This window comes from Chrysemys picta, chromosome 7 (genome assembly GCF_011386835.1).
Source record: "Chrysemys picta bellii isolate R12L10 chromosome 7, ASM1138683v2, whole genome shotgun sequence".
NCBI lineage: Eukaryota > Metazoa > Chordata > Testudines > Emydidae > Chrysemys > Chrysemys picta.
This window is the reverse complement of record NC_088797.1, coordinates 74,971,701-74,994,498: the sequence shown is the minus strand read 5'-3', so window position 1 is coordinate 74,994,498 and position 22,798 is coordinate 74,971,701. Positions and strand designations below refer to the sequence as shown.

General features: G+C 41.8%; 1 protein-coding gene across 3 annotated transcripts in view; it reads left to right on the top strand.

Annotated features, from left to right (window-relative positions):
• The window catches only part of OGDHL (oxoglutarate dehydrogenase L), a 110,359-nt gene that overhangs the window by 5,623 nt on the left and 81,938 nt on the right, over window positions 1–22,798 (top strand). For all 3 annotated transcript variants that reach the window (XM_005294012.3, XM_005294013.5, XM_024106956.3), the window contains exons 2-3: window positions 7,580–7,814; window positions 19,727–19,918. In XM_005294012.3, coding sequence (XP_005294069.1) covers window positions 7,608–7,814; window positions 19,727–19,918 — 399 coding nt within the window. In that variant the 5' untranslated portion in view covers window positions 7,580–7,607. The remainder of the gene's footprint in view (window positions 1–7,579; window positions 7,815–19,726; window positions 19,919–22,798) is intronic.

The following is a 22,798-nucleotide window of genomic DNA, read 5'->3' as shown; positions in this document are numbered from 1 at the left end:
GCTCATTGACTTCAATGAATGCTGAGGGCTCTAGGCATAGATATCATAGCACATGCACTACATATTGTAGGACTAGAATCTCATAACTAGTTTAGCAGTTCCTTTTAATATGATCATATTAGCTTAGTGGTCACTGTGAACAGTGACAAAGTACATTGGGATAAGGATTGTATTTTCAAGATGGCTGTAATTTCACAAAGTCAAGTTGCTGTTCTTATATTCATGTTTCATATTGAGAACCTGGTAGACTCTGATTTCAGAGTCTTTGCATAGTGACTCAGCATCCTGCATGTAATCTTTCCTGATTTCTGATCCATTATTATTAGAATAGTTTTTCTTTCCTTGAGATTGAGACTGGCAGGGCATGTTTGTGCCTCATGACAGAGGAGGCAGTAACAGTAGGTCTTTTAGTGATGATGCTACTCTTTTAGATGCACTTGTGTAGTAATAATTAAAAGTAGGCTTAAATAGGAAACTAGTTTCAGCGTTTACTTTGGAGGAAGTGGTGTCCCTTGCTAGTAATAAGATTTTTGGATTGACTTACATCTGAAAGCATGGTTCAAACACTAACTCATCTTTGCCATAACCTTGTGAAATAATTGCTACTTATCTATTTTAAAGGGGAGGAAATGGAAACAGGTTAAATGATTTGTGCATGGCCAGCCAAAATCAAAATCAAGGTTAAAACTCAGAAGTTCCTGGCTTCCAGACCCATGCTTAGTTCCCTAGACAGTATTGCCAATATTTTTCAGTCGTTATTGGCATATTGATCTTACTGAGGAGACTCTATTCATTTCATCTTGTATTTCTGTAAGCATGTCCTCCTTTTCTCCTTATTGATCTTCCATATGGGTAATAGGTGCATGCTTTGCATTATATTCTTCCTAGCTGAAACCAGTAGTACAGGGGGGTATTTGGCAATCACATATCTTATTTGTTTCCAGTATGGCACAGGGATATCCTTCTGTATGCCCATATCAGGCTGAAACACATACTACTTTTACTCCAGGGGGAATTTCACACCACTGTGCATGCACAGAATTTATGTCCCCCAGAGATTTTTTTTCTCTGCAGAAAATACATTCTGCTGGAGAGGCACTACAATTATGCCTTGTGTTCACCAGTGGCTGCTGTGGTGCCAGAACACAGGGCAGCCAGCTCATTGGTCATAGCAGCTGACAGGGAGGTGGAGAGGCTGCGTTCTTCACAGTGCCCTGCCTGTGGAACCAGGTGAGGAGTCATGGGATATGGTGGAGACAGTCAGCAATGGGCTGCTGGGGGGGGTCACATAGACTGGGGTTCAGAAGGGCTAGTGGGGGAGACACTGCAGCGGGTGCTGACTGGGAGTGGAGGTGCAGGGCCACAGGGGGATGGGGTGCATGAGTGGAAGTGCAAGGGCACATGGGGTGAGGGAGTGCTTGGGAATGGGGAGGAGGGGTTGGATGGGGTCAGGTATGCCTCACTGAATGGGAGAGGCTAGGGGTCAGCCAAGGTCTGCATGGGGGAGGTGCCCCAATTCCCTAATAATTCCACTCCCCTTCTCCTCCTCCCCCAAAAAACCCCCAACCTGTTCCATGCTTTTCCCACCCATATCCAACAACCCTCCATGTTCACTCCCCGGCTCCTTCCTAGCAATTACTTCCCTCTCCCTCAGCTCCTCCATCACCCTTGACTCCCCCAAGCCTTTGCACTGCTTCTGAGGGGTGCGGGAAATACGTTTCTGTATTGTAGTTTAAATGAATTATTACTCAAAGTTCTGTATTAACATGCCTAGTAAGAAATCTAATTGTCAAAAAATATTTCCTGAATCTTTTTTGTTGTCTGTTTTTGTTACAGACATACTTGCTCACAGGTATTTTGAAATAAATTTCCAAAATAATTGTAACTGGCATGTTTATATTGTGTTATTTTGACAACAAAATATGCAGAATTTTAAAATATCATGTGGAGAATTTGTAATTTTTTTGGCGCAGAATTCCCCCAGGAGTATTCTTTGCACTCAGGCAATGTGGAGAAACTGTGTATCACAGTTGTCGGTCCAGAGAGCATGTATATCCCAGTTGCCTGCTGCCCTCTATGTGTGAGGTGGCAGTATCTGAGAACTGTGAGATCTGTTACAATGAAAGGAAAAATGATGGTGTGGCATGCACACCGGACTAAATTCCCCTATGTCTTTCTTTGATATATGTTTGCCTGATAAGGGAATTTTCCCCTATGTCTTTCTTTGATATTGTTTGCTTGCACCCAGCTTATCAAGTGATCCAGATGGTTCTGTATCAGTGACCTGTCCTCTTCATTACTTACCACTCCCCCAATCTTTGTCTCATCTGCTAACTCTATCAGTCATTATTTTGTGTCTTCTTTCAGGTCGTTAATAAAAATGATAGTCATATATCTAGGAATAAAGAATGCTGGCCATATGTACTCTGACGTGGGAAGCAGTGACTCTGAAAAAGACTTGGGGGGGATTATGGTGGCTAATCAGCTGAATGTGAGTTCCCAGTGTGACGCTGTGGCCAAAGAGGCTAATGTGATATATAAACAGGGGAGTATTGAGTAGGAATAGGGAGGTTGTATTACTTCAGCATTTGGCACGGGTGCAACTGCTGCTGGAATTCTGTGTTCTGTTCTCATGCCCCCAATTCAAGAAGGATGTTGACAGATTGGAGAGGGTTCAGAGAAGAGCCATGAGAATGATTAAAGGATTGGAAAAACGTGCCTTATAGTGATATTCTCAAGGAGCTCCCTCTGTTTAGTTAATGAAAGAAAAAGTGAAGAGGTGATTTGATCCGTGTCTAAGTATCTAGGTGGAGAATAGAAATTTGATAATAGAGGACTCTTCAATCTTGCAGGGAAGGGTTTAACAAGATCCAATAGCTGGAAGCTGAAACTAGACAAATTCAGACTGAAAAAAAATATTTTTAACTGTGAGGGTAATTATCCTTTGGAACAGTTTACCAAGGGGTGTGGTGAATTCTCCATCACAAGAAATCTGTAAATCAAGATTGGATGTTTTTTAAGAGAGATGCTCTAATTCAAACAAATTAATACAATGAAGTCCTATAGCTTGTGTTATGCAGAACGTCAGACTAGAGGATCACAATGGTTCCTTGTGATAGGGTGCACTAGGCCCAGAGGCCCCCATCACACCCATCCCAGGACAGGAGCAATGGAGCAAAGTCCTCCAACTGGCCTAGAAAGACTATGCGGGAGGCTGGAAGGGGCTAGCCAATCAGAGGTTTGCAGGCTAGCATAAAAGGAGCGGCAGTGCAGACCAGAGTCAGCTCCTTGCTGGAGCCAGAGGAGTGCAAATGGTGTTCCTGCTGTGAAAGGGAACTGCAGCACCATGGACAGCTCAGTGCTAGGAGGGAGTGGGGGAGGTAGGAAGAGGTGCTCCTGGTTGGCTGCAGGAGCTGAAAGGCTGGACAGAGCAGTTGCTCTGGCAGGAACCAGGAAAGCAAGTAAGGGCCTCCTAGCTGGCTGCAAGTGCTAAGGTAGGGTTACCATACGTCCGGATTTTCCCGGACATGTCCGGCTTTTTGGTCCTCAAATCCCCATCCGGGGGGAATTGCCAAAAAGTTGTACATGTCTGGGAAAATAGGGAGGGAGGGGTTGTGACGCTTGGGTCCAGGCTGGAGCCGCTGGGGCTGGAGCCGGAGATGCTGAGGCCGGCGGGTGCTCGGCTGCCAGCCGGCGCCACTCACTCTGCCGGGGCCGGGGCCAGGGCTGGGGCCAGGCCAGAGCCGCTCGGCCGGAACCAGGGCCCGAGCCGAGCCGGCCAGAGCTGCTGGGACCGGGGCTGCTCGGCCGCTGGCTGGCGCCGCTCGCCCAGGGCCGGGGCCGGGCCGAAGCTGCTCGGCTGGAACCCGGGCCCCAGCTGGAACTGCTGGGAGCGGGGCTGCTCGGCCGCCGGCTGGCGCCGCTTGCCCGGGGCCGGGGCCGGGCTGGGGCTGGCGCGCTTGGCCGGAACCGGGGCCGGAGCCCCAGGGCCTGAGCCGAGCCAGGCCAGAGATGCTGGGGCCAGAGCCTCTTGGCCGGGGCCAGCCGCCGGAGGGAGCCGCTCGGCTGGGGGGGCCGGACTGGGTCGCGCCTCCTTGCGCCCCCCCAGCCCCAGCTTACCTGCTACCTGCCTGCTTCAGGCTTCCCGCGAATCAAATGTTTGCAGGAAGCAGGGGAGGGGGAGGAGCAGGAGGGCGAAGCGTTCAGGGGAGAGGGCGGAGTTGGGGCTGGGCCGGGGCAGGGCTGTGGGCGGAGTTGGGGCGGGGCCGGGGCCCCGTGGAGTGTCCTCTTTTTGGACACTTAAAATATGGTAACCCTAGCTAAGGCAGATAGTTGCTGGCAGAGACTGGGGGGCAAGGAAGGTGTTCCTGGCTGGCTTCTGGGACTCAACAAAGCTAAGGGTTGCAGAGAAGTGTCCCAGGGAAATGTAGTTAGTTAAAGGGATGTGGCATGTAGCTGCTACTTAAAGGGTCGCTTGGTTGGGGCCTGGAGTCGTGGGAGGGCCTGCTCCTCCTGCCCCCCAACAGCCACTGGGGAAGTAGTTATGCCCTGAGAGAAGGGCTCAGAGAGGGCAAAAACATTGCCTCCAGGGAGGAAGCCCTGGGGGTATGGCTTCAGACCAGGGCCAGGACTGTTTTAGAAACTTCAGACACACCTGACCAGAAGGGGTGCTTATGAGGGGTGGGTGCCAACCCGTTACATTCCTTCAGGCTTTATAATCTTTGAATCTAAGCTGGAGGAAGTTGACCTGTGGCTATCTGTGTGAGTACTCTCTACAGTGGATTGTATATTTGTTTGAGGAAAATTTTATTGAAGTCTGACCCAAGCCCATCTGAGCCTGGTGTTTTGTACATCATAAGGGATTTCACAGCAGTTACAAGCCTCTCCTTTTTAGTGGTCCTAGAAGTACTGCTGCCTGAACTTCAGTGAGATTAGTTGGTGTAGTTTTTGCTAAACCACCTTGCATGCTGGTGATTCCGTCAGGGGATTCTTCCTGCTCTACTGTAGAGAGCCTTTTCTAATTGTACAAAATTATTTCCTCTGCTTTGCTGGTTAATGTATTTTGTACTGGCTGAAGGATTTAGAGGATCAGGCTGGATGATTGTTGCTTTCTCATTGGCTAGCCTTTACTTTCCATATTCCTGTGTTCATAATTTTGTTTTACATATTTTGCCATTTTTATTGCTTCTTTATTGTTTATTTCTGTTTTTTTACTGTAGAGATTTTAGCATGTTTATATTTTTCTTGCACTATGTTCCTGAATGATTTCCTCTGCCCTTCTCTCCCCTCCTCTCTTCCCCCCCCAAATCCACACACTTTTTCTAGGAGCTGAACCTTCTGTACTCTTTCTGGTCTGAGGTGAAGGCATTAATTTTGCCCCAAAGGTTTTCACACAGTGTTACTTGTTTTAGCTCTTCAGTATTACCAAAATGCAAAAGATTTTTAAATATTTAATAGCAATTGTGCTAGAAGCATGCATCTCCTAAGAGTAAATTACTTGACCTGCGTGACTTAGGATAACACCTTGGGGCTGCTTGCAGCAGAGGGAGAGACATCTGGAATCAGGAGAAGATCTGAGAGAAATGAGGGGAGGATTTTCATGCCCAGCATTTTTATCAGATCTCTTTTGGCATGAGGAGATGATCTGCTGATTGAGCAGGAACAAAGCAGGTATTTGTGTGTGTTCTCCAGATGCGCAGAGGAGTAAGGTCTTTCATTAACTCACATGTCTGTCAACACTTACCTTCTGAGTGCACAGGGCTGAATCTGTCTATGGTAAGAAGTAGGAGCACATTTAAAATGCCCTTTTCAAATGAGTTTAGTGCTCCCAGTTTGGGCAGTGATTGGGTATAAGCTTCTTAAATGAGTCCTAACCAGTGCCTTCTATGTACTTTCTAATAGTATGTTTAGAAATAAAAAAGTTGCCTGTGAGAATGGGAGAGAATATTTTTCTTTCCTCCAGGTGGTGGTGATTGTGATGTCTTCAGAAATATTTTCATGCCAATTCTTCAAATGCACAAGGTGAAAAATATTTTCCCTCTAATCTGTCAGTTGTAGTCATCATAGATGTTGCAGATAACTATAGTAAGTAAAAAATAAAAATCAGACAGGTGATTTTTAAGTTGGTGTCCTTTTAGAATCTTTAAGTGTATTTAAAACTTGAATATGCTTCTTTAAAATCTTTGTTTTAGTGATTGTTTAGTTAGTGACCCAAGCAGGGCTGGCTCCAGGCACTAGCGGAGGAAGCACATGCTAAGGGGTGGCATTCCGTCCATTCTCGGGGCGGCACAGTCCGGGCGGTGTTGTGTTTTTTTTTGTTGTTTTTTTGCTTGGGGCGGCAAAAATAGTAGAGCTGGCCCTGGACCCAAGTAAAGAAATTCACAGCTAAAACTGACAGCATAACTAGATAATCCATACGAAGACCAGTCTCAGTGGATCAATGTAGCTGATTACTGTGCTTTGATCATCATGTTTGCAATACTTATGCACAATAGCACAAGTCAGGGATGACAAGTCGGGGTTAACTTTGAATATTCTTGCTTTATATAATATCGTTACGTTCTTTTAGTTTTTCAGGTGTTGTTTTAAAGTGGAAACAAAATTATCATCTTCCCCTAACATTAATGTTGGTCTTCCTGCATTTTGATTTGTCTAATAGTGTAGTTGGATTCTTGTCTAGGTTTCAAACTGTAGTTTACATTTAGGAACTCTAATTCTGAGTGAGAGCTGTGTATCCTCAACTGGCATCACTGGAAGTTTCTAATGCTCAGAATTTCTCAGATGAAGATGAAAATCTTTGCATGTGTGTGATTTTTTCTCCTCCTTCCCCTCAAATTCTAGGAAATTCACTTGTCCAGTTCAAGGAAGTAAAAAAACTAAGTGGTCGTTGGGCGTAACAGTGTATCTTCTTCACTTTTCAGGAGTGCTCATTTATAATTATAAATTATCAAATAACCTAGGTGATCATGGACAAGCCACCCCTTACAGTAACGTTGTCTTATTTAAACATAAAGCCAACATGAGCACTTATTCAAGTCCCTCTTAATGTTCCATGCACTCACTCCATAACACATGGAGCTATGAATTTGGGACCAACAGTTCCATCTTCTCTCAGGCGCAAGATGTGGGAGGAAGCCCTCTAGGATATCTCTAAGGGGATTGGTCTTTAAAAATACCACTACAGCTGCCAATATCACCAAGGGGTGTGAGTGAATGAGTGAGTCTCTGTTTTGTTCATGAATCCAGGACATTGGGGTACATAGCTCAAGCAATTCCCGGTTTATAGCCATAGAAGCCCTCAGAATCATCAGTTCCAGGTTCTGTCAGCTGTTTGGGAGATGGACTGTTGGGTACGGTAATGGGCAACTCCTTAGCAGCACCTTCACAGCTGTAGACAGCAGGGATATCGGAGCATAGGTTCATAACTGATCAGTGGGCTTTCCACTGTCTTGAAGATATTTTATATTTAAGCTTGAACTTTGTTCAAGAGGAAATATATGGCATAAGGCTAGATTTTGTAGTAAGATATCATAGTATGTTGGACATTCTTCTGATTATGTTTATTTTGTCTTTTTAATAGACTTGGATCTTCTACCTAATGAACAAACATGAGTCATTTGAGGTTTCTTGTAGCTACCTTGAAACCTCATGGCATTCAATTTTTGGTAAAGCAAGATGTAGCCAGAAAGGTATTTCTGCAGCGCCAACGATATGTTTCATCAGGAGCTACAGAACCATTCCTGAGTGGAAGTAATTCAAATTATGTAGAGGAAATGTACTACACATGGCTTGAAAACCCTAAAAGTGTGCATAAGGTAAGTCTAAATGTTAACTGAAAATTCTACTGTTAAGATAAAAAGTATAAATCTTGATTCCACTCTTGTTGACTATTTCGTAAAAGGTCTTTTATTAAATGAAAAATATGAAACTAATTTGTATATATTGATCATTGCAAGATACGAAATTGCAGCAAAATAAAAATATAAGGAAGCCCCAAATATGGTGAACTGGTTTGAAGAATATGGGATGTCTTGTGTTATGAAAATATTAACAGAAGCAAACATCTGATTTTCAGAATTTTTTGTTGCAATATGATTATTTAATCAGTTTATTGAAGGAAATTAGTTATGATTTACAGAAATTTCAAGCTTCTAATATTTGTAATAGGGTCAAAACATGTCCTCTGCTGTACTTAAGTCATATATATATCCAGAGTGGTATTTTACAGCTGCCTAAAGGAGTTGAGTGCTCAGTTCCCCATGCTGGCTTTGGAAATTCCAGCCTTAAATGTTTTGTAAAACTACCTTCTTTAAATTTCTGCCTATAGTTTGGAAAATATTTCACTCTGTACATGTCTCTAAATTCTAAACACCTGCTAGATATTTCTTAATTGCTACCTCTATACCAGGGGTCGGCAACCTATGGCACGCGTGCCAGAGACGGCACGCGAGCTGATTTTTTTTTTTTTTTTTTTTTTTTTTTTTTTTTTCCTGCCCACGGGGGCAGGTGGGCAGAAGCATAGGTGTGCGCACGGGGTGTGCCCATGAACACTCTGCCAAATGGCCCCACTCTCCCGGTGTGGCAAGCCGCAGGGTCCACGCTCCCGGGCCGGAGTGCCCAGCCGAGTGCAGCAAGCCACCGGCCGCTCCCCCCGCCATCCCCCCTTCTCTGGAGCCCTGCGCGCACAGCGCTGTGGGGGCTGGGGCTGTGCGCTCCCGTGGGGCAGTGTTTGGCTCCACGGGGAGGCAGACACGCTCCCCGCTCATCTGCTGCCGCGCACGCAGCGCTCTGAGGGGCGGGGCTGCCCACTCCCGCGGGGCAGCGTGTCTGGCTCTGCATGGAGCAGAACATGCTGCTAGGAGCCTCATGGTAAGGGGACAGGGAGCAGGGGGGGTTGGATCCTGGGCGGGGTGGTTAGGGGCAGGGGGTCTCTGGAGGGGGCAGTCAGGGAGCAGGGAGGGTTGGATGGGGCATGGGAGTCCCGGGGCAGAGAAGAAGCAGGGGCAGGGCCTTGGGGAATAGGTGCGCACACGCACCCAGCCCTGAGCCCCGCAGCCCCGCACACACCCCAGGCCCGTGCCCTGAGCCCCTCACACACCCCCAGGCCCCTGCCCTGAGCCCTGTACCTCCCTCATACACACCCAGCCCTCTGTGTGACTCCTTCACCCCCCCCCCACGACCCCAGCCCTGACTCTGGCACCCCCACACATACCCAGCCCCCCCGCCCTGACACCTGCACTCTCCTCACATACCCCCAGCCCTCTGCCCTGACTCTTGCACCCCCCCCACATACCCAGCCCCACCCTGAGCACCAAATGGGAGCTCCTGCACCCCTCGCATCAAATGGGAGCTGCCCAGGTAAGTGCCCCACACCCAAACCTCCTGTCCCAACCCTGAGCCCCCTCCCTAATTCTAGCTCCTGGCCAGACCCTTCACCCCCAGCCCTGTGCTCAGTGCACTCCCACCCTCAGTTCAGTGCAGAGAGAGGAAGAGAATGGGCCAGAACCAGGGAGAAGTACATACCCACAGTATGTGGGTGGGGCCGGGACCCCAGACCGGCAGCGGGCTGAGCGGGGCCTGCGGCCGGGATCCTGTCTGGCAGTAGCCGGCAGGTGGAACCCCGGAGTGGCCCGACCGCCAGCCCTGCACAGCCTGCTGCCGGTCTGGGGTTCTGGCTGCCAGACCCTTGCCAATTGGGGTCCCGGCCGCAGGCCCCGCTCGGCCCGCTGCCAGCCTAGGTGAACAGAACCCCAGACCAGCAGCGGGCTGAGCGGGCCGGCAGCGTAAGATCAACATTTTAATTTAATTTTAAGTGAAGCTTCTTAAACATTTTTGAAAACCTTGTTTATTTTACAATGCAACACTAGTTTAGTTATATAATATATAGACTTATAGAGAGAGACCTTCTAAAAAACATTAAAATGTATTACCGGCATGCAAAACCTTAAATTAAAGTGAATAAATGAAGACTCAGCATACCACTTCTGAAAGGTTGCCGACCCCTGCTCTATACTTTGTATTTTTGTTAATGAAAATTTTTTTTAGGGCTGTCGAATAATCGCTGTTAACTCACATGATTAACTCAAAAAATGTAATCATGATTAATCTCAGTTTTAATCGCACTGTTAAACAATAGAATACCAATTGAAATTTATTAAATATTTTTGGATGTTTTCTACATCTTCTTCAAATATATTGATTTCAGTTACAACACAGAATACAAAGTGTACAGTGCTGACTTTCTATTACTTTTGTTTACAAATATTTGCACTGTAAAAACAACAAAAGAAATACTATTTTTCAATTCACCTCATGCAAGTTCTGTAGTGCAATCTCTTTATTATAAAAGTGCAACTTACAAATGTAGATACACCTCTACCCCGATATAACGCTGTTCTTGGGAGCCAAAAAATCTTACCACGTTATAGGTGAAACCGCGTTATATTGAACTTGCTTTGATCCACCGGAGTGCGCAGCCCCGCCCCCCAGAGTGCTGCTTTACCGCGTTCTAGCCGAATTCGTGTTATATCGGGTCGCGTTATATCGGGGTAGAGTGTATATATCTTTTTTTGGTTTACATAACTGCACTGAAAAACAAAACGATGTAAAACTTTAGAGCCTACAAGTCCATTCAGTTTTACTTCTTGTTCATCCAGTTGCCAGGACAAACAAGTTACTTCACATTTACGGGAGATAATGCTGCCCGCTTCTTATTTACAGTGTCAACTGAAAGTGAGAACAGGCGTTCGCATGTCACTTTTGTAGCCAGCATTGCAATGTATTTACATGTCAGACATGCTAAACATTAGTATGCCCCTTCATGCTTTGGTCACCATTCCAGAAGACATGCTTCCATGCTGATCATCCTTGTTAAAAAAATGTGTTTGATTACATTTGTGACTGAACTCCTTGGGAGAGAATTGTAATTAAACACCTTTTTTTAACAAGAATCATCAGCATGGAAGCGTGTCCTCTGGAATGGTGACCAAAGCATGAAGGGGCATACTAATGTTTAGCATGTCTGACATGTAAATACCTTGCAATGCTGGCTACAAAAGTGACATGCGAACGCCTGTTCTCACTTTCAGTTGACATTGTAAATATGAAGCGGGCAGCATTATGTCCTGGAAATGTAAACAAACTTGCTAGTCTGAGCGATTGGCTGAACAAGAAGTAGCACTAACTTGTAGGCTGTAAAATTTTACATTGTTTTATTTTTGAGTGCAGTTATTTTTTGGTACACAATTCTATGTTTGTAAGTTCAACTTTCATGATAAAGAGATTGCACTGTAGTACTTGTATTAGGTGAACTGAAAAATATATTGTTTTTTACATGAAAATATTTGTAAAAAAATAAATATAAAGTGAGCATTTTACACTTTGTATTCTGTGTTATAGTTGAAATCAATATATTTGAAAACGTAGAAAACATCAAAAATATTTAAATAAATGGTATTCTATTATTTAACAGCATGATTAATTGTGATTAATTTTTGTAATTGCTTGGTAGCCCTAATTGTTTTTCTTACTCTGATGTTTTCTGTCAATTATCAAGACTTTTTTTTTTGTTTGTATGAGGATGCTAATTCACTTTAAGTATTTGCCTTTATGAATTAATTTTTTTTGCATGAATTGGAATCTTTACAATTTATTTAGTTACAGAAAATTACTCTCCTATCTTTCTCTGTAAGAAATAGTGCAAACTGCTTATAAAGTGTTTGGTGAAACACTGCTATTGTGTTTTGTGCTTAAGGCACATTTTTATAAATGTGTCTTATTTAGAACTTGGTTCTACTCTGATAAATCATCTAGAAATGAGTAAAATGAAGCATACAAATAATTAAAAGGGAGGCCAAAATGAGCAATTATGATTTTTCTTTTGGTTCGTCCATGTGTGAATTTAGTTCTGGTGAAAGGTGATCGCACTGGTGACTGAAGCCTGTTTCTTCACAGAACAAGTACAGCGCAGACTGTGCAAACGTCCCTGTTTTACCTTACCTCTGAGCTGGAGGGCCCATCTCCAGGGCTGAGAGAGAGAGTTCAGTTTCCATGTTCTTTCTGGCCTTGGTTCCTATGAAGAAACTGTCAGCAAAATTACCCCAACAAGTGTTGTATGGGATGGGGGGGTTTATGAATTCAGTGGATATAGTCCTGAGACCATCTCCTTTTTTCACATATGTAATTCAACACTTCTGAGGTGGTGACAATTTTTGGTTATTAATGACATGGACAGTTTTAAAGGTATTTAAAGGGCATTCATTTTTTCTCATCTAGATTGCCGGGGCATATGGCTGTTGTTAGCATCTCTTTTAAGAAAGAAGGGAAATTGTTTACTCTTTTTATCCCTGATTGCTCCATGGAACTTACTCCTCTCTTCCTCTTGTATTAATTAGGCTGAAAACAAAATGTAATTTGACAAATGGTTTTATGTGTGTTGGCGTTCAACTAATCAAAAGGAACATGTACAACATCATTCAACACAGTAAATTTGATAATGTGGCCTTTTAACTTTTTTTTGCTAGTAGTAATTTGGAAGCCATTTTTCTGATTATATGTTAAGGAGTGAAGATTTCTTGCCGTAAATTGTGCGGCAACTTGTCTTTGTCTTTTCTATCTTAAAATCTGATCCTGTATACGTGTGAGGATGACTAACATAAGAAAAGGGCTAAAGACTATTCTCTTAAAGATTTTCAGGATAAGATCTTTATACTTTAAGATCATCAGGACAGAGGATATGCCTTACTTTGTTTACAAAATGATGTGGAATCATACATCTTTTTATAATGATTAATACACTTTTCCAAGTGTTTCACAGCATTTTAACATTGCATGTCCTATTGACTTGGATGGGATTTGCAAGGCTGGAAATCTGGGAGGTGGTAAGATTTTTAAGCTGATTCCACTCACTTCTTCCTGGAAACTCCTATAAATCTCCATGAATCTCTGCTCCCTACATTATTTTTCTCAGAAGGGCGCTAGAAGGTGTGGCTGCTCGTGTATGTATGTATATATAATCTGAACTTGACATTCTCGTTGTCGGCACTTGTAGATCTCACTCTGATATGCAGATTGTTAGGAACTTTTTGGAAGATTGAAGAGAGAATAAGGATAATTTTTCCAGGGGAGTGGGAAGTGGAAGGTGGGATGGGATTTCTCTTGGAAACTATTTTACACCCTTACACCGCTCCTCCCTGGTTGATCCTTTTCTGAGTTGCTTTGGTTCATCTTCCTCCTCCTGAAAGTAGTATCTAAAACAGCTGTGGTCATAAAATGACATGAGCTCTGAACAAGGTGTAATTTCTGCTCACAGAGTGGAGTCAGGGACATAGATCATAGGGAGGGGGCTTGTCAAGGCTCAGTTATTACTATTACAAGATTAATTACAGAACTGCATGGTTTGATATTGAGTACATAATGGTTACCACATTTTCCTGTATGCAGCCAGTCTACCGTGAGTGTGTAATTGCTTCCTTTTGTTGTAAGCTTAGAAATCAGTCTCTATAAAAGAGAGACTGTGCTGTATGAATGTGATACTAAAAAGTAAGTTGAAGGAATCATGTTCTAAGGCTTTATTGTGCCTTCTTTTCATGATAGGACAAAGTACATGTTAGTAGAACATGGAAATAGGCTTTTTAGAATAAAACTACTTTAGATTTTTCTGGAGTGATGCTAGAATATAAAATGGCAAGTAGCCTACCTTTTTATGTATGTTGATACTACTTACCGTAAAGCAGTAGATAACAAAACACTGTCATTGAATCATTTGAACTGTTTATATTTGTTTGAGAATAAAAGCACATATTTATTTAATAGATTTGCTGCTTTGGAAAGAAATATTGAAAATACAGGGCACAACAAAACTTATTAAAGGTTTAATTCCTTTTTATATAGCTGCATTTAATGTCATCATTCCATTGATAGTCTCTTCTTCCTATTACTATAACTTAAATAACCAGATCTGTGGTGATACTTTTGTCTTAAAGAATTTTACTCTTTCAGTTTGGAATGGCTATGGAACTAGGTGGATCTCAATCCATTCATTACATGGCAAGCTTTATTGGTAGAGAGACTCTGATGCACAAGAGCTCCAGAAGACTGCATTCTGATATCTTTCAAGATTGATACTATACAAGTTTCTGAAGGTCTTGATGGATGTGTGTCTAGGAAAAACTAATTTTCTTTAGCTAAATGGTGTGTTTTCCCCCTCCCCTTTGATGAAATGTCAAACCTGCTCAACAAATCGATACAGTCAAGAACATCAATAGCAAAAGCGAACTATACCCCCATGTGCCTCATCTGCCTGTATCTTCTGAAGCTATTTCTGAAGTCTTTTGTTGTATTGAATTTGCATAGCGGGAACAGGGACTGTGGTTATAAACCTTAAAAACATTCAGAAAGGACACTAATAATAAGGTAGCATAATACAGCATTTCTCACTACGTGAAACTTGAAGAGTAACATTCAGTGTACTCTAATGTGTGAATCTTTAACCTTCCTTTCTGTGTAACTATATGGAAGTACTCTTTCAGGAAACCTTTCTTAATACAAGTGTGATTACGGAGTACTTTGGGTGAGCAGTCCAGTCTACCAGCTCAACTCCAGTCATCTAGAATCTACTAACTATGTACTCTGAAGATCTAGTTTCGGTATCCTGCTGAAACTTTCTTGGATAAAGAGATTGTCATCACAACGTCAAATTGGTTGTGTTGTGTCTGATTTGAAGCAATGCATTTCGTGATAATGCTTTGCTTATGTTGCTAACTATGTTTTTTAAAAAAAGTTCAAATAACCCAAATACCTGTCTGGATTTTGTTGTTTAAATTGTTTGGGTAGGGTTTAGTTAGGAGGGGATTAATCAAATGGGATTGGATGCTAACTAATCAATGGGATTTAGTGAAGTTAAGATGTACATAAGTGTTTGCAAGATCAGGGCCTAGGTCTTTAAAATTGACATGGAATCATTTATAGGGAATTTGAATTTCAAATGGGTAGTATCCCATGAATTATAGGAATAACCTTCTACTCTGATGTATGTGGTATCACTCTAGAGACATGCACTTCCAAGACCCAAGGCGGTATCCCGTCTCAGATTTCCTACACTAGAGTCAGAATAACTTTAAGATATTAGTAAAATGTGGACTCAGTACTACACTGGAATAGTCGTACAGTTTTAGTACCTATCCTAAGATACAGTGGAGGCCCAGCATTCAAGCATTAAATGCAGATGTTCAACCTATCTACTTGTACCCACACCTAATTGAGGGGGAAGCACAGAACCTCTTTTTCAGATTTCAGAATAGTTTTTGAAGGATTTCCATCTCTTGGGTTCAAATATTCCCATATGCAGGAAAAATGTGGGGTGGGGGAGGAGGGGAGATGACGAGCAACTGAATCCCCACTAAAATATTTCTCCTCCCCGCAAGATGAGGTGTGTATCAAGCTGTTGGGCATTGCGTGGGAGGCTGTGTTGTAGAGAAGGAGCTTCTACATAACCAGCAGCATCAATGAACATCAGATGGGAAAACTCCTAATGGACTAAATATAAATCCTGAATAAATAGATAGTGACAGTCTGTGTGGCACCATTTTTGAAGGTACAGGTGTTTGACAATATGCCCCTAGGTACAAGTACCCTGCTGGGCAGAACTCTATGGCCAGTGACATCTGGTTGAAAGACTAGCTCATTTCCCCTGGTTTCTCTGAATCCTGTGCATTTCAGAAAGAAACTTTTAATAATGAATTAAAAACTCCAAAACTACCGAGTTAGTTGACAAAATATGACTCTGTAAGAAGTCTGAATTTCCCTAGGTAAATGGGATGGCTAAAGGGGGGAGAAAAGTGAAGGGACACTGCAGCTCAGCAATAGTGCAATTGACTGTGTGCTCAAGAAGAGTTAATGTTGAGACTACAAACCGAATTCCTCTTGTGAATGAATAAGCGTCTAAAAGTAGTGGGTTATTGCTACTAGCTTAAAATGAGCATGAATACCAAATAACTTCAAGAAAAAATCATATGGGGGGGAGGGGAGGAAGGTATCCATCCTGCTTTTGCTTAGCCAAAGTGGTGCATTTAAAACCTATCCGGTGGCTGGAGATGAAACAAAGCATTCTAAGGTATTAGAGAAGTGTTTTGCTTCAAGTTTAATGTGTGTGGATGGGGGATGGAGGGAATAGAGGAGCCCAGTCTGTTTGGTTAACAAGCTGCTCTGATTTATGCCAGTTCAGAGCCATGTGTATACAGTGCAGAACTTTCAGTCACTCAGGCTCCCTGGAACAATACAGCGAAGCAACTACATAGTAGAGAACACAATCCTGTAAGTTGTTTGCAAATAGCTTTAAAATTAATGTAAATAAGAATAAAGAACACCAGAGACTCTAGAGCCTAGAGGCTCTTAAAACACCCAATCTAAACCACAAATAACACTGTCAGCTCCAGCCACTGAAATAATACCTGGTCCTAGAATTTCAGTGTTTCACAAATATCAAATAAATCCCAGTGAGGTGGGAAACAGTATTGCCATTTTACAGATGGGAATGCTCAGGCACAGAGGGATTGTATGGGTTACCCAATTTGTGTCAGACCCAAGAATGGAACCCTACTGACACATGGGCCTGGGCCGCCATATGTAGGGAGGGAACTTGGTTACTGTTGTGTGTACTTGCACCAGTGGAGGCCCCCTTCCTCTCCAAGGGTACCATGAAAAGAGAATAGCTGTACCTTGCATTTGGAGCCTCTTGGAGCACTGTGGGCTGAGGCTAGCTTGGAATATGCTAATTCAGTGCATCCTGGGTGCCCTGTCCTGTCATCTTTCCTGTCAGCATGACCCACTTTTGGGACTGTACTGGCTGGGCCCCACTGGGCAGACTTTCTGCCCTTGGTTACAACGGACAATCAAATCCATTAGCTGTAAAAGAGTTTAGAGATCCTGTCTCCAACTTAGTCAATATTATTCTGACTTTCTGTAGCCCATGTGTTTGGGCTCTGGTTCCACTAGGGAAAAATGAAGTCGTTCTAACTTTTCAGGGTTTTTCTTTAAATAAAGATTAACAGTTGGCCTAGTGAGACTGCATCGCAATTAAATTCTACATCATGGCATTTACCTTCTACTGTATCTGAAAATACTATCTATTTGAAAGCAATCACAATTGTCCTTTTTGGTTTCCAGTAATGTTGTTACGTCATCTTCCTATTTCAACAATGAGGACAAGTTGTGTGGTAGTTCTATATCTGACAAAGGGTTTAAAATGTGATGGCTGATGTCATATTTTGCTGCAGGGGTTCAGTATAGAAGGGTTTTTCTGATGGTGATTTTTTTTTTTAAGCAGTCAGGTTCTAATTAGGCATTTGTTTAATTAAATTCATTTTTGTTTTAAAATTTTAAAACAAAAATCTTGCCATAGAATCTCCCCAGTTTGGCTAGCTCAAGGGGGAAAGAGGGAAGTATTAACAATTTTTTCCAATCCAGTGATGGAAATCAGAGGTGGAACAGATTTACTAGGCAACCCCTGATGATGCAGGATTGTTCTTGTTTTTTGTTTTGTTTTGTTTTTATTTTTTTGTCCTGTTGTTCTGCTGTCCACTTCTGTCATCATCAAAGCATTTAATGATGTGCGGCAACATGTGTGTTTAGAAGAGCAACACTCTCCTCCGAAACGATACAGCTCAGAACCTGGGTGGTGATGGAAAAAGAAGGGGATTGTTATCTTGGTTTTTTTTCCTTATTCATTGTATTACATTTAAGCCAGCATTTGTGTTGTACTTCACGGAGTTTGTATGTCTTGCCTGAGAAATAAATATAACACCAGAGAAGGGATTAGCTCCAGGCTTGTTAATTGTAGGGGGAACTGGATATTATGACTTAAATTCAAATGCTTATGATTAATCTGGAGACATTTGAATAGGATTAACTGATACAAATAGGTGGATCTTTTGTTTGTGACATTTTGACTTTTGAAATGAGTAGCCTTGTAAATTATGCGTCACAGCCACTTACATAACCTTGAAATCACAGCCCTGAAGTCTGGTTGACTGTAATATCTTGAGATGCTGAAGAAAAGAGCCTAATCCTGAACTCATTCAGACAAAACTCTAAATGTAGTTGATAAGACCTCTGCTTGAGTGAACAGCTCAAGGATTGGGCCTGAAGAGAAGACTACTGGAGTATCCAAAAACCCTTATAATATAATTAAAGAAACCTGCCTGTTTTATTAATCAAGGCTTTCAGATTTAAAGCTTATAGATGCAATAATAGAACTCTCCTGGTTATATATCTAATGTTTGCCTGCATTAACATCATAGGTAAATGGACTGGATGGATAATGTTATGCTTTTAGCAATGTTGCACTTTAGATTTCTCTAAAATAGCAAACTCATCTTCCCCCTGCAAAAAAAACGTATACTATTTGACTTGCCCGTCTGACAAGTCATCTTTATCTGTATGGTTAGCAAGCTGGAATTTATTTTTCATTCTTCAGTGACATAATGGAAAGCTCTATAGCATGGCAGAAGTAAAAACCCTAGAAATCAAACAGCAATAATAGTTTACATTTAGCTGGAACCATGGAGTTGCCACAGAACATGAGGGAGGGAGGGGATACATTGCAGTGTATATGTACTCTTGTCTGAAATTGTGGCACAAAATGCATGTGGCGGCCAAAGATCTGTCAAAGGGAACTCACAAAACTGGGCGATTGGGGCAACAAAATGGCAGATGAAATTCAGTGTTTGATAAATGCAAAGTAATGCATATTGCAAAACATAATCCCAACTCTACATACAAAATTATGGGGACTAAATTAGCAGTCACCACTCAAGAAAGAGATTTTGGAGTCATTGTGGATAGTTCTCTGAAAAACATGCACTCAGTATGCAGCAGCAGTTGAAAAAGCTAATGTTAGGCACTACTAGGAAAGGGATAGATAAGACTGTAAATATCATAATGCCACTGAATAAATCGCTGGTACACCCAAATGAATACTGCGTGCAGTTCTTGTCACCTCATTTCAAAAAAGATATATTAGAAATGGGGAAAAATACAGAGAAGGACAACAAAAATTATTAGTATGGAACAACTTCCATATGAGGAGAGATTAAAAAGTCCGGGACTTTTCAGTTTGGAAAAGAGACAACTAAGAGGCGATATGATAGAGGTCTATAAAATCATGGATGGTGTGGAGAAAGTGAATAAGGAAGTGTTATTTACCCCTTTGCCTAACACAAGAGTCCCAGGGGTCACCCAATGAAATTAATAGCAGATTTAAAACAAACTTCTTTCCACAACGCACAGTCAACCTGTAGAACTCAATGCTTGGGAATGTTGTGAAGGCCAAAAGTATAATTGGGTTAAAAAAAAAATTAGAAAAGTTCACGGAGGATAGGTCCATCAATGGCTATTAGCCAAGATGGTCAGGGATGCAACCCCATGCTCTGGGTGTCCCAAAACCTTTGACTGCCAGATGCTGGGACTGGACAACAGGGCATGGATCAGTTTAGTTGCCCTGTTCTGTTTATTCCCTCTGAAGCATCTGGCATTGGCCACTGTCAGAAAACAGGATACTGGGCTAGATGGACCATTGGTCTGACCTAGTATGGCCATTCTTATGTTGCCACATTCACTGTCACGTGGAAAGTTACTGCTTTGAATCATGGGTTTTATTTGATCTAATAAATCAATTTTCTTCCTTCCTTTCCTTTTTCTGTTCATCCCTCTTCTCTGCAACCTTGTCCAGTCTTGGGATTTGTTTTTCCGAAATGCTAACGCTGGGGCTCCTCCTGGTCAAGCTTACCAGACGCACTTACCAGATCTTTCGAAAAGCAGAGCGTTGTTGTTTCAGAGTCATGGATTGGCAAAGACCCCAGGTAAAGCTGAAAAACTGGTTGAGGACCACCTGGCTGTGCAGTCATTGATCAGAGCATATCAAGTAAGTGTACTATTGCTACTTAGCATTATATGAGGGAGGGAGTTTCCTTTTAAAAGCACTTTGCAAATATTAACTGATTGCTTTCTTGTGTTTTCCCCTGTCTGTGTTTTTCCATCTGTTTTATGCCTAAATTGTAAACTCTTTGGTGCAGGTACTGTCTTTTTATACTGTTTGTACAGTGTGTAGCTCAGTGAGGTTCAGGTCTATAATGGGGTCCCTAAGTGGTACTGCAATACATATTGATCCTCATAACATTTTCAAGAGACTGATAACTTTATCCCAGTTGTCCAGACTGGAACACACAGAGGTTAAGTGACAGTACCGCAAAGGGTATCCATATCAGAGCAGGGACAGTTGAATTTATCTTGGTTCTTTTATTTCACGTATCGCTGTGGAACTGGAGCACGTCTAGGGTTTTGCCTCTTCACCAAAACAGCTGATCCTCTGCTCTACCTGCTCATCTAACTCCATCCAGATGGAGAACTGAATCAGAATAAAGAAATATTCTGAAATCCAGCTTTTTCGCTTGAGCAGATTTTTCCTGTGTAATAAGTGATAATACAATCCGTTGCATATTGTGCAGTAGCTTAAACTGTAGCTGAATTAATGTCTTATTTTTTTCATTAAGGTATGTGCAGTGAAATGAAACTCTTCATTGTTCTCCACAATGTGCTTTGCTTTATCTGAATCTGTTTTCAGACAAGGGAAAGCCACTGTGATCTATATCAGTTTTACCTTCTGAGTTCTCTTTCCCTGGAAAAAAGGAAGCAGTACACTTTGAGTGAGCAAATTCAGCAAAATGTGAATCCCAATGACTGTGAATACGAGAGTTGGAGAAAATAGTTTTGTGACTTGTTTAGTTTATTTTCCTTTCAGTTCATTCTATGGTGTCATTTGGTTGAGAAGTAGCATCCTTGTCCCGATGCTAAATATGTTTCAGTGTTAAATTAACACATACTACAGTATGGTAAATAGGTGCAAAGACCTATGTAAATAGTCATGTCATAGAAGTCACTTAAATAAAAGTAGTCTATGCAGAAAGCATGGTCAGTTTCACACCGGCCTATTGTTCCTTCACTTGTGTGAAATCTATAGCAAAATTTTGTTGAAGTAGCAGCAAGAATTACAGAACGTTTGGTTGCTTTGATGCTAAAAAAAAAACAGTTGGAAACAAAATACCCAGAGAACACAACTTTCCTTTATTTGGGACTATATATTTCCTGACTTAATTGATGCAATAGAGGTGTCTTTGTGTGTTGTAGGCATCTCCATGACAAAATAATGAAAGGGTTATTTAAAAGCATTTTGGTGATTATAGATGTATCTAATCCTCTTTATAAATTGCGTTGAAGAGATGCTATCAATTGTAAATGCTTCTCTGTCAGATAATTAAATAAATATAATGGAGAAAGATCTAAAACTTGATTTCTCGGACTTGCTAGTTTTGTGCTTTTGTAGTAGACTGCTTTGTGGCTCTTCTATTGGGAAATTCAATAAATGTACTGCTTTTTTCTAATACTGGAGTCTAGATTCTGTGAAGGAGGACTTAATACAAAATCAGATAGTAATTTATGTTGTTAATCCTTTCACTCCCACTCACCACAAAAAACACTAAAATGTTTCCAAGTAAATTTTCTGATTTCTCTCATAATATAGATCAACTATAAGATTCCTTATCTCTCTACAAGGCATAATAAATCTAAAGCACATGCTTCTGATAATCTGTGCTTAAATGTATGCAAAAACTGTATATGAATATTGATGCAAATTTCGGATCTGTTACTATACATAGATGTTGACAGGGATGATATCTGTATTGATCTATTTTTCTTATTTTGCTGCTGCCACACTCTGAAACCAATGTGGGGAGAGGGAGAAAGTCTTGAATCTTTGTTGTGATCACCTCAAACTCAGGAGCGCCGCCAGCTTTTCTGCCGCCCTACGCAGCGGAAGGTCCCGCCCCGAAATGCCGCCCCCCACAGAGGCGGTGGAAGGTCCTGCTGCCAAAATACCACCGCGGTCGCCACTCCCCAAATTGTAGTGCCCTAGGTGACCGCCTAGGTCACCTAATGGGTTGCGCCGGCCCTGCTCAAACTTCATCCTCCTTTTTCAGAGTCATACTGTATATCCTTCTGTTCTTGATTGGGATTACGTTTACGTTTGAAGCCAAATCGGAGCTAGTGTTCTGTAATTACACCCAAATCTTATTCATTGTTTGCCTGTAATTTGAGGCACAAATAGTGGAAATCTCTCAAGAACAGTTAAGTAGGAGATTTTTACTACCTTTGGCTGAAATCTTGCAAGAAACATTATTTCAAGAATTTCAGCCATATATGAACTGAAAAATAGGACTGTTCAAATTTTGGATCCAGTGCAAAATTATTTGATCCTGAGTTTTGAATAGGAGCATTCCTGCCCCAGGTAATCTGAAGGGGCTTATATGAGGTTTTTGTGTTTTGCCCTTTAGTGTTTGGGTATTCATTCTCTACGGGTGACAAACAATTCCATTAAAATGATTGATTAAAATGCCTTACATTGTGATTAATTATAGAACCTTACTTAATATTTACTAAATTACAATGCTATCTTAACCATTAATTTTAATGTAGTTCATGGAAATGCCTCATCACTTTTTCTTTCTTTCCCTGTAACTATAAATGGGTCTCTAAACTATACTTTTGTACAGACTGTTCCTAGCATGATTTCCGGGAAACCATGTAGAGTCAGACTGACCTAATTCAGCTCCTATTTGAATATCTGGTAAAACGGATTTTTAAAACTGGAGTATGATGCATTCTGTTTCTTTAAATGTGTGGTTGAATTTTAACGAAGTTTAAAACCTAGTCATTAAAAAAAATGGGTAAATCAGTTTTGAAAAAT